At 30.6% G+C, this 13,003-nt stretch overlaps 1 protein-coding gene across 1 annotated transcript; it reads left to right on the top strand.

Annotated features, from left to right (window-relative positions):
• The first annotated feature begins 10,269 nt into the window (after positions 1 to 10,269).
• LOC129913465 (lipase 3-like) lies at positions 10,270 to 11,693 on the top strand. The gene is made up of 3 exons (XM_055992158.1): positions 10,270 to 10,489; positions 10,552 to 11,247; positions 11,310 to 11,693. Exons 1-3 carry the CDS (start codon positions 10,391 to 10,393, stop codon positions 11,691 to 11,693), a joined length of 1,179 nt encoding a protein of 392 aa, XP_055848133.1. The 5' UTR covers positions 10,270 to 10,390.
• Positions 11,694 to 13,003: the final 1,310 nt, after the last annotated feature.

Below are 13,003 nucleotides of genomic sequence, written 5' to 3'. Positions count from 1 at the left end.
ACAGAGCGCATGGGGCAGACACTAAATTTCAATTTACTTTAATATTAATTCACTTTTCACTCGTTTTTCACACAAATACATTTAATTCTGTTACCGTAATTCTATAATTAAACATAATCAGCTGTCATGTTGACAAAAAAAAAAAATCATGTGTGCGATTCACACGTGGTAGAAGTGAAACCTTAAAAAATAATTTTTCTTGAAAAAAAAAATAGAACAAATCTACCTATTTTTATTCTATCACCTTCAAATCCATGTTTTTGATATGACAACCTATATACAGTCGTCGGCATAATTATTTTGACTATTTTTCAGTTCTCGATCAGATAAGAATAATTTCTAACGGTTAAACTTTTTATAGGTAAAGTTAATGGTTATTTTTTAAGTATGTTATGGTGAATCTCATGGTGGTTAAAGTAAGTCATATGAGTGAAATTTGGCTTTCAGGCAGCTTTTTTTGTATTAGAAGTGCTATTTTTTGAGCGGCATAAGTATTATGACCAGCATTCTTTTTCAACTTTGGTAAGGTAAAGTCATACATTTTGCTTATTTTAAGAATGTATCCAACTGTTGAACATGTTAAGGCTCAGATTCATAAAAAAAATTGGAAACATTTCGCAAATAAATATTGAAATTAGGGCATTTATTGTTACAAGTTAAAATTCCCGTTACCTGTTAAACAAATCAATGGAGAACTGATTTGTTTGCGTCAAATTATGTCTTAGCTAATAGAAAAACACAAGATTACGAGTACTGAGTAGAATCAGCCATGAATCTGTACAAAACAAAAAAATACACAAAAAAAAAGACAATTTTTTTTGCGTAGTTCACTTTGAATCCCAGATTGAACCCTAATATCATGGAGCTGGAAATGAAATCCCTAGGGAAGAATTCCGCCTCAGAAAGCAAAGATTCCCAGGAGACTTATGAAACACAATTTTGGGACTTATTCAGCAAGAAAAGCACTAGTTAACCTCTTGAAAGCATGTTGAAAACTATGAAATTCGCAAAAAAGCACGTTGGTAAGCCTAATTTTTTCTGGATAAAGGTTCAATGGACCGATGAAAGTTTTTTTGCACTCCATAAATCACCAAGAGTGAATTTTGTTCGGATGCGGTCTAGAAAACTTTGTTCAAGAAAAAAAAAAATCTTACCAACGTGCTTTTTTGCGAATTTCATAGTTTTCAACATGCTTTCAAGAGGTTAACTAGTGCTTTTCTTGCTGAATAAGTCCCAAAATTGTGTTTCATAAGTCTCCTGGGAATCTTTGCTTTCTGATGAGGAATTCTTCCCTAGAGATTTCATTTCCAGCTCCATGATATTAGGGTTCAATCTGGGATTCAAAGTGAATTACGCAAAAAAAATTGTCTTTTTTTTGTGTATTTTTTTGTTTTGTACAGATTCATGGCTGATTCTACTCAGTACTCGTGATCTTGTGTTTTTCTATTAGCTAAGACATAATTTGACGCAAACAAATCAGTTCTCCATTGATTTGTTTAACAGGTAACGGGAATTTTAACTTGTAACAATAAATGCCCTAATTTCAATATTTATTTGCGAAATGTTTCCAATTTTTTTATGAATCTGAGCCTTAACATGTTCAACAGTTGGATACATTCTTAAAATAAGCAAAATGTATGACTTTACCTTACCAAAATTGAAAAAGAATGCTGGTCAAAATACTTATGCCGCTCAAAAAATAGCACTTCTAATACAAAAAAAGCTGCCTGAAAGCCAAATTTCACTCATATGACTTACTTTAACCACCATGAGATTCACCATAACATACTTAAAAAATAACCACTAACTTTACCTATAAAAAGTTTAACCGTTAGAAATTATTCTTATCTGATCGAGAACTGAAAAATAGTCAAAATAATTATGCCGACGACTGTAAATTTTATATCATCTAAAAGCTTTAAATATATATATCGATCAGGTCTATGAGACATCTACAAAAAGAGCTAGAATTTTTTGAACTCGATAAAAAAAAGCGAAAAAAACATGTATTTTTATCTTCTCACGCTATTAAATGCATTTTTTCCCTAACAACCTATAAAAAATTTAATACCATCTGAAAGCTTATTGGCTTATTAGCTCAAAATATATATATCGATCAGACCTATGAGACATCTACAAAAAGAGCTAGAATTTTTTAAACTCGATGAAATTTCATAAAAAAAAGCAAAAAAAAGTTTATTTTTATGTTATCATGCTATCAAATCAATTTTTTGTTTGACAACCTATAAAAAATTTTATACCATGTGAAAGTTTATTGTTTCACCTTGTATAATGATGCACAAATCTTATTTCAAAGATGTCTACAAGAGAAGTTAGAGTTTTTTAAAGTCAACCATGTCGAATTTCCAGAGTGAGATTACGGTACTTCCTGCACTAGTAGCTGGTCATCGCCAACAGATCTTCATAGGTGTTTTGAGGTATTTTTAAATTTTTTTCAATTTAAGATTGTGTAACTTGTAGAGCACGTAACGTTATGTGTGATATATCAAATAAAAGGTTATGTTATCAGCATGCGTATTAAAGTTAAATTTGTATGTGCACTAGATCAAAAGATGTAACGTGTGTTGGAAAATAACATCTTTTTACCGTTATCTCCGAATTTTGAATATGAAATTAATTGAAATTTTGTACAATTATAATTTATTGAATTACCTATCTATAGTACAAATTTCATTTATATATCTATTAAAACAAAAAAAGTTATAACAAGTTGAAGTCGTGTCGCGTTTTCGTTTCATCTTGTTTCAAATCACTACGATACTAAAGAAGTTTTCACTTCAAAAACTTTCCTAAATATTTAGGTAAAATTTTCTTGCCTAACTTTCTAGTCAGCTTTCCAATAAAATTACATAAATTGGAAGGATTTTTTTTTTGACAGCTGACCAATCAGAGACCGAGAAATTACCTAAATATTTAGTCCCTAACGTTTCTGAACCTGCCCAATTTACCCAAATGATCATGAACATGAATGCCAAATGATCAAATTCAGGAATATCAACCTTGGTTACTCCAACTAATGTCGGAAGTTTCTCAATTAATAGCAAAATATCTTTTTCCGAAGATAAATTATCAGGTGCACTGTGATAGATAAACATTGGCACACTAATATTCTCCAAAGGATAATCTGGTGGATTTGTACTATTATAAGCTTTCAAGTTGCCACTTCGACCATAATCCCAATGTCGAAAGTGACCTTTAGAAGCAAATTCTTGTACATAGTGAATAACTTGATTTATCGATGATCCAGCGGGACTTGATGCCATAAGATCTGGTATAATAGTCTATAATGAAAGAAACAACAAGTCTCAAGTTACGAGTATTAATTTAAAGAAAAACTCACACTATTAACTGTTGCATTGGAGAAACAAGAAAATTTGCATTTTGGCATAAATTCGATTTTCTGAAAAGTCAGGGCACAAAATATTACCCACAACAGCCATTATTATCTTTCCAGGTCTAATTTCAGTTGAACCCAAAATATTTTGTAAAATTTTTGAGTATGCTACAATAGGTACAAGAAGTTTCATAAATTTGTTATGTACATTGCTCAAAAAAGCAATTGGAGCTAATAAGTGAGCCGATTTAAATATCTTATTGTATTCGGGTCTCAAAGAGTTCAAAACGAAGAATGTTGTTGTTCCTTGTGAATGTCCAAAATACGTAACTTTTTCTACATCTGTTTACCTTCGAACAAAATCAAGCATAGCTGGTAGATCAATTGTACCAATTTGATGCCAAGAGAAGTCCCAAAATTTCTTATTTAACATACTGTCGGGATTGTATCTGATATGGCGACGGGAGTAAGTATTTCCACGAGCATTGCCCATCCAAATATCATATCCAGCATCAGCTAGAATATAAGCTAAGGAATTATTTCGATCTGATATGCACCAATCACTGGATGAAGCTAGAAGACCGTGCATCAAAAAAGCTACTTGCACTGTACTAGAGTTGTTTGATTCCGCAGAAGAAGGAATTCGATGAAGTTTTAAAATGTACCCATCTTCGGTTAAAACAGTGTGTTCTTCAAATGGATAACCATATCTTTTAACAAGTGTTTCCTAAAACAATAAATGTAATAAGAGATGTCTTTAATTGTTAAAAAGCAATCAATTTACTAAACTTACTGTTGTTTAAACGTTCTTGACATCTCCACCGTCGATGATTAAACTTCCTATTAGACGAACAAAAGCAATAAAAACTAATCGATACATTTGCAAGAGAGAAATACCTGTTAAACTCTGACACAAAATGCTTTTATAGGTTTTGTATTCATCGACTATATTTACTTATTTCTTTTTAAAATATTGATTCAAAATTATATAACGAACATAGAATGTTAAACATTTGCACTATGCTAAATTTCTTATTTTATTTTATCACTTGATAAAATATTTATCTTTCAAACAGATGGCAACACCCAGTACCTGTAATTGTCTAAGAACTCCTGCACGTGTAGCAGGAAGTATTTTTTTTTAATTTTTGCAATTTCCATATTTATTAAGATAAAAGCTGTGCATTCAAACACCCAAAATCGATGATCTTAATCTAGATGTCTTTTAAGTAGAATTTTGACTTTATCGCAATCCCACTTCCTTTAGTGGACCTGTAAAAATTTTAACATGCTCCTGCTTGAAATCACCTACAGATAATCCAATAAATCAGTTAAATAGGGCATTATAATGTGCATAATCAATCGGACCGTAAGAAACAACTGTAAACTGCAATAGGGAAATGTTGGGTATAGAAAGACCCTTCTTTTTGCGAGAAGATTTATCTAGTGGGATCTGTCATAAAGCATCTTTCAGATCCACACACTTCGAAACCCCATTTGACTCTTCGTGACTTAATTTTCATATTTTGAAATTTTAAATGTGAAAGTTCGGTCAAATAAATGGGATAAGCTATTTTCTATCTATCAGTCAATTATTGGGTAGAAATAGAGATAAATTTGAATCACAAACACAATCCATTTAATGCGGGCACTGCGGCGTATGAGTAACTTTTTTCTTTGTTTAGTTTTAAAGTAGAATATGAATGGATAGGTTTTTATAGGCAGATTGAATTGCTAATGAACGAAATTTATACATTTATAATCAAATCACAGTGTGACGTTAAACTGGAACGATTTGTGTAAATGACAGAAAGAAGAAGGTGTGCTTACAGCGATTATCAAAAAAGAACACACGTCTTTTTTTTGAACAAAAATAGCCTTTACTAGAAAGTTGAAGTAAACTTATTTAGCTTCTCGATATGAAATTCTTTCATTTTGCTCCCAGGACTAAGCCGGAGATTGTGTAACTAAAAAAATATATACATAAATCGTTGCCTACTTCCAGGCCTTGATATTTTTACTTAAAATTTCCAATTAATATCGAGCGTTTTTAAATAATTTTCGTATTGATAATAGGACGGAAAAAGTTAAAATGAATTAATAAACATCTTAGAAAAAAAAAAAAAACAGATAAACAATCTTACTTTATTAAATTTAAATCCCCCTCAAATCATCAAGAACACTTGAAAAAACTTTTTCTTTACTATTTAAAGTATACATATAAGCTAAATGATCAAAATTTTCAATTGGAATTTGTACAACTTTTTTGACTGTCTTCAGTTTTTGAGTCAATTTCTGAACATCTTTCTCTGCGACAAAGCTATCTGCCGGTCCATAATACATATAAATTGGCACACTTATCTGATCCAAAGGATAATTTGGTGGACTAAGACTTTTGTATTTTATCAAATTCCGAATCGATCCATAATCAAATTGTCGAAATTCACCGGATAAATAAAGTTGAACGTAATGATTGATCTCATTATATGATGCTCCTCCAGGAGTTGATGCCATTACATCAGGAATTATATTCTAAGTAGGAAATATTCATTTAATTAACTTTTATTAAGGATTTATTTGAATATTACTTACCGGATTGACAGTATCTTCATTGAATTCCGCTACAAGAAAACTCACATTTTCACATAGAATTCTATTTGGTTTGCTCTTTGGACAAACTATTTTCCCAATAGCCGACATCAATGCCTTATTGGGTTGGAAATCATAACTTCCTGAAACCTCTCTTATAGGACTTGGCAATCCTTGTAATGGACTTGTCAATTTAATAAATGTATTTTTCAGATTTTTCAAGAACGAAATTGGAGCAAAAAAGTGCGCCGATTTGAAACGTCGATTATATTCTGGCTTTAAGGAATTCAATACTAAAAATTGAGTGACTCCCTTCGAGTGTCCTAGGAAAGTAAGTTGATCCGCACCAGTCTTTGCAAGAGTATAATCAACCATAGCAGGAAGATCAAATACTCCCATTTCATGCCAAGTAAAGTCCCAGAATTCTGGCAATTTAGTACTTAACGTTATATGATTGCGGGAATACAAGTTACCACGATTATTTCCTAGCCAAACATCGTAACCAGCATCAGAAAGGATATAGGCCAATCCATTTTCTGGTCCACTTACAGCCCAATCGCTTGATGTACACAAAAGACAGTGCATGAGGAAAGCAACGGGGCGTCTGATGTTGGATGAGGAGGTATTTCGTGGAGAATATGGAATCCGATGAAGAGTCAAAATGTATCCATCTTCAGTTTGAACGGTATGTTCTTCGAAGGGGTATCCATATTTTTTAACCAAAGTTTCCTAATATTGAAATATTTATTTAAAGTTATTTAAATAAAATTAACAAATAGTAAATTCTTACTGTGGTAACAGAATTATCAGTAACTGAGCTTGCCAACGGAATGAAAACTACTCCCAAAATTAAATATATTTTTATATTCATGTTAGCTACTATGGAATGCGAAACTTAAGTTGCTAATCGGTCTTTTTATAGAGTTATTGACAATTTATGTGACAGAGGTAATGTTGATTTTGTATTCGTTATACCTACGTCGACAAATTAAATCAATATAAAACATATGTGCACATAGTGGAATTCTTTAGTTTTTACTAAATAAAGGGTGTTTTTTAAGGCTTCAAATCAGCTTTTTTTTTTTTTTTTACTTATAACAATGTTGTTGAAAAGTGTTGTTTACAAAAATTATAAAAATGTTGAAAAGTAAGTTTATTTCAATTAAAAAATATTGCATAATAATTTTATCATTAAATAAAATGCACGACTGTGTCGCACGTACTTGCTCTTATGGTATAAGTAGCTCTTATCTTAAACTTTCCATACATAAATAAGGGAAAATTATAATTTGATTTTAGTAAAGCATTTGCGATAATGCAAAAAAAAAAAACATAAAATCTGTTTTTAAAATTAATGAAACACCGTTTTTAATAATTTTGATCACAAAAAAGTATGATTTCTTGTATGAAAAGGAATTTTTAGAAAAGTAATTTTATAAATCGTTAGTGCCGTTTTTTTTTTAAATTATTTTTGATATATTAAAATGTTCGGACATTTAAAAAAAAAAGCCATTTTGAAGAAACAATTTATTTACACATAAAAACGAAATTTCGAAATTTTTCAGTAACCTGGGGTCGATTACATCACACGATTACGATCATACGTTAACGTTCGAGCCCTGATTTCAATCGGGTAAGTCTTGTACGAGATATTCAGAAACCAAAAAAAAAACGGTTTTATGGCAGGTACCGTTAGTAACTGTACAAAAAATATTTTTTTATTTCAAGAGTTGGGTCTTATTTGTAAAATTACACACACAAATTTCAATCAAAATCGCCGTCTTTGGAAAAAAAATTACTTTTCTATTTTCATTATTTTTTTGGTCCTAATAAAAAAAAAAACGAAAGTTAAAAAATTTTAATTTTTTCAATTTTATTTTCAAAAACTTTTTTAAACATTTTTTTGTTTACATATTACTCTTCAACATGACAAGAAATACCTGTCTGTACATTTTGAATAAAATTGGCTTATGCTTTGATGAAAAAGAACCTAAAAAATATGTCAATTTTTGCAAAAAACGGCATCGCCATATTTCCATTCTCAGAATTTTTTGAGAAAAACTTAGGACGCAGTTTTGTTAGAATTAATAAGAATTAGTATTACGTAACTACACCAAATTTAATCCATCCGTTCCGTTTAGGCCCTAGCTCGATGCACAGATGGAAGCACAGACGCACTGACAATGGCGGTAGTGCTTGAAACTCTAAAAGTCTAAAATTAATAGCAAATTTTAAATGTTTGTTGTTTAAAAACATATTTTACATTATTTTTTCTCTCAAATAATGTATCGATATATGAATATATTTTTATCTAATTAGTAAAAGAATCAGTCTAAAAAGTTAAGATTAGAGTGTGAGTTCCGTTCACACTTTTTTTTTTTTTACTAATTTTCAACTTTAAGTGTTTAATTCAACGTTTAAATATATTTTAATTGACAAACGGTTATTATTTCTTGGTCTAACAACTATTTAACTATAAGAAACCAATATTGAATCCTTTAAATTGTCACTTTCGAATAATAAGTTTTTTTTCCAAGTTTTCCCTACTGTGCGCCATTTGCCGCCATATTGTGCCGTTGATTACAGCGGATAGTGTACGCTTTAAGCAAGAATTCCCTGCAAAGATCTCATCCGGAACCGTCCTGATTCGTTTTCTAGAACCATTTGAAGTTGAAATTACATGCATTTTAAACCTGACTTGATTTTTTTTTAGTACCTACCTACCTACCAGAAAAAATTAATCAGCTCCCGTTTTTGAAATATTACCGTTAGAAAATGCGAAAAACGTTTTTTTTTTACTATTTCGGACCCTATTCCTGTATATAAAGAATATTGTTTGAACATATTTAGTAACGGCTTCTATTAGAACTAATTTCCTTCTTTTAAGAACTGTTTAAATCTTTTCGATATCTTTTTGAATTCTCCGATATATCTTAAAATGTAGTAAGTGGGTTTGGCTTCATAGGTATATCATAAAGGAGATAATGACGGTATAATTTCTATGGTAGATATAACATGCCAAACAACTCAGGCACTAAAAAAGATATCGAAAAGATTTAAACATGTCTTGAAAGGAGGAAATCTGTTATTATATAAACTAAATATGTTCAGACAATTTTCCTTATATGTATAAAAGAATAAGGTCCGAAATAGAAAAAAAAAAACTTTTTTGAATTTTCTAACGGTAATATTTCAAAAACAGAAGCTGATAAATTATTTCTGACTTCGGATTCGAGTTCAACACACCGAAAAACTTCAGAAAAGTATGTATTAGTTAAGGCAAGTCACGTTGTCTTCGTTAAATTTCATGCAAAAGTACTAGTTTTCGAGTTTTTTCAACTTAAATAGCCATTTTTCACTTTAGTGGGCCGGGCAGTGGGAAGAAATTACTGGTGTTGATTTATCCCCTTATTTCCTATTATTCCTGAAAATTTCATCAAAAACGGTCAAGTAGTTTAGATTTTACTGAGTTTTTTCCACTTTCCCATACAAGGTTCCCCACTGTGCGGCCTGACGAAAATCACTTTTTTGATCTTCTCTATCATCGTAATACTGGTTTTGATTAAATCACGATTTTTTTCTACACGAAACCAATACTTGCCTTTAGAGTAAGTAAAAATGTAGGTAAAAACAAAGAAACTAAAATGTACAGCAAAATTTAAAAAAAATAAAAAAATTATATATAATTTCAGTTTTTGGACACCATTTAAAAAGATGATTTTTTTAAATGGTTTTGACTTCTAAAAGAAGTATTCCATTTAATTTCTTTATAACAAACAATTTTTCGAAAAATAAATTTCAAAAATGTTTTTCCCATTTATAAAAAAAATTATAAAATAAGAATTTTCAAATATTTTTGAAAGAAAAATGCCATCAAAAAGAAAATATTAATTGGCATATAAAAACAAAGTTTCAAAAAAAATTATTTAATAAAAAAAAAGGTTTTTTTGAATTTTGTTTAAGATAAGAAAAGCTTTCTAACATGCTTTTTTACAATTTTTTTTTTGATCATTTCGGCTCAGTCGTTTATGAGAAAATAAATAAAAAAAACAACAGTTCTCTTTCAGGTACCGTTTGATAATACCTAACGGGGGACCCGAAAAAATCTTTTCTTATGCAACATACTTTTTCTTAGAATCACTTAAAATAAAGCAAACAATCGAAGCAAAGAAGAGTTCATTTAAAAAAGATTTGTTTTTTTTTTTGGTAATTAGAGTACCAAATAAACAATGATAGTAAGCCGTTGATTCCACTAATCTTAATTTATTTGAATTTTTTTTTTAATAATAAGAAGAAACACAAATGAACTAAACAAATGTTTATAAACATAATTACTGCGACAAAAAAAGATACCCTGCATTATAATTTTTGGCACGTATTAGCAGATGAAGTAACCTATAAAAAGGTTTCACAAAATGTGATATTTTTAGTTGTTCTTGAAGATTCATGATGGATCTTCTTTGGATTTTGTTGACGACCCTAAGCTTAAGTCACCTGGTTAAGAGCGAACTTTTAACTCCTCAAACTAACTCATCTGTGACAACGGTAAGATAATATTAGACTTTTATAAAGAGTCAATGTAAAATGAATACATATTTTAAATAAAGGTAACATTATTGGAAAAATATGGCTATCCTGTCGAAACCCATGAAGTTACAACTGAAGATGGATACATTTTAGTAATTCATCGAATCCCAAATCCTGGTAGTGCAATTGCCTTTATTGTGACCGGTCTTTCAGCTTCTTCTAGCGATGCAGTAATTTTAGGAGATAATTCTTTGGGTGAAATTCTGTTCAATGCTGGTTTTGATGTTTGGATTGGTAATTCCCGTGGGAATGACTACTCCAATAGAAATATCAATTTTAGTAATCAATCTCCTCAATTTTGGAACTTTTCTTTCAACGAAATTGGGGTTTATGATTTCCCAGCTATGATCAATTATATAAGTGATAACACAGGGATACAACAAGTTAGATTCTTTGGACATTCACAAGGAACTACGGCTTATTTAGTTTTGACATCTTTGATGCCGGAGTGGAATGATCGTTTCATAGCAGCCCATTTGTTGGCTCCAGTTGCTTTTATGAGCCATTTGACAAATAAATTCATCAACTTGATAAGTCCAGTGGCTGGACAACCAAATGCACTAAAAGAGCTAATTGGAAGCATGAAACTCAAGCCTAGCAAGGAGACATTGTTGGTTCTTAGTACCTTACTGTGCCCCCCTTCAAGACCTGATCGTATTCTATGTGAAAATTCGCTCTTCCTTACAACTGGATTCAATGAAGATACTGTCGATAATGTAAGTTTTTCGCTTTTTCCACTTTTCATAAAAAAAAAACTATAACTTTTCTTCTCATTTAGGACTTCATACCAGACATCATGGCAACAACTCCATCATCAGCATCTACAAATCAATACCTTCATTATGTACAAGAGTTTAATTCTGGATATTTCCGAAAATACGACTACGGGCCTCGAAATTTGCTCGAATATGGAAGTTTAACTCCTCCCAGTTATGATTTGAATAATGTCAAAGGTCCTATTTTTATGTACTTTGGCGAAGCCGATGAATTTGTTGCTAGGACTGATTTAGATATTTTAATCGAGAAACTTCCTAATTCAACTGTGGCTGGAGTGTACGTTGTTCCGGTAGCAAATTTTGATCATTTAGCATTCTTGTATACTAAAAATATTCGCGAAAAAGTTTATAACAAGGTTATGGAAGATGTTGCTTCAACTCAATAAAATGTTAAGAGTTGTTTTTGTGTGAAAAATTAGTAATTTAGTTTTTAAATTTTTTAAACCTTTAATGACTAAAATCCTAGACTCCACAAAGCATTAATAAATTTTCAGAAATACGGAAATTTAAATGAGGTGGCATCTGGCATATTCTTGGTAAACAATCCAAGCCATAATATTTAGCATGACACACTCATGTTATCTAATCAAAAGATCATGCTTTTTACTCATTTAGGTAACAGATGTTTACTCTTCAGTTTATTTTTTTTATTTACTTTTTGTTTAGCTGTCGGAAATAAATTTTAATTTAATATCTGTGAGCTTATCCTATAAAATGTAACATTTATGATTTTACGGAAATAAGTCTTAGTAAAGTTCAGTTTGTTTTACATAATTTTTGGCAAGCAAAATATTTTGCACAATAAAGTTGAGTAAATATGAAATATTAATTTAATTATTTAAATTTAAAATTACCATTTTTTATCAGCTGAGTAGAAAAAATAATATTATGATACCAAAGATAGTGGAATATTTGTTTCAAAGTTAGAGCACATGATTTTTAAATACACTCATGCTCAAATTTAACGTACAGTCTATTTTTTACTCTACAGAATAGAATCTATTATTACTATTATTATTACTTTAATTCAAGGGATGGAATGAAATGTGTATGTAGAAAGTTTGGGGAGAAATTAGCTGTAGTCTGTTTGTCAAACACGCAAACATGAGAAGTGGGTCATACAATTTCCTGGGGTGGAATGTGCTGCACAACACGAACGGAGTAATTGAACGTACTGAGACTTTAGTTGAGTATCTAAAGATATTTAACTGATATTTTCGAGTTCCAGTTCTGTGGTTCCAGTTAGTCCTAAAATTTGTCCACAGTTTATTCTGATGTACGATTCAAGCTCATAGTGCTAGAGATAGAGTGGTTTCAAAATATTTTCAAGACGTGTGTAAGTATACCAACTTAGGAAATTCGGATTTTTTAATAAAATATACCTGATGGGAAATACTGGAAACAGACACGTTGCTACTGTTTAGCATATCGTCGCCCCAGAATTGCATTGTTTCATACGTCACTTTTGTCGTTTTTGAGTTAGGAATGCAGTCTATGGTAATTTTGTATGCACTTTTCAATCCCGAGATATCGAACACCGATTTTGTTCCATATCCATCAAAATCAACAGTTTTTAGAATTGTTTTGTGCCATAAACCATTTTTTGGCGTTTGGGACAACTTTTCCATATAATTTTTGGCAATTTTTTTTGTAAGAATTGTTTTGTTCCACATGCATACCAATTCGTCAAAAAATG

The sequence above is a fragment of the Episyrphus balteatus genome, chromosome 3, assembly GCF_945859705.1.
Source record: "Episyrphus balteatus chromosome 3, idEpiBalt1.1, whole genome shotgun sequence".
Taxonomy (NCBI): domain Eukaryota; kingdom Metazoa; phylum Arthropoda; class Insecta; order Diptera; family Syrphidae; genus Episyrphus; species Episyrphus balteatus.
Note: the sequence above shows the minus strand (reverse complement) of the source record. Positions and strands in the feature narration are given on the sequence as shown.

What these genes read in the sequence shown, in the direction of transcription:
- LOC129913465 (XM_055992158.1), top strand. Translation starts at nt 10,391, where the DNA reads ATGATGGATCTTCTTTGGATTTTGTTGACGACCCTAAGCTTAAGTCAC. An exon ending in CTAACTCATCTGTGACAACG is followed by an intron (nt 10,490 to 10,551) that starts GTAAGATAATAT and finishes TTTTAAATAAAG; the next exon opens with GTAACATTATTGGAAAAATA. An exon ending in ATGAAGATACTGTCGATAAT is followed by an intron (nt 11,248 to 11,309) that starts GTAAGTTTTTCG and finishes CTTCTCATTTAG; the next exon opens with GACTTCATACCAGACATCAT.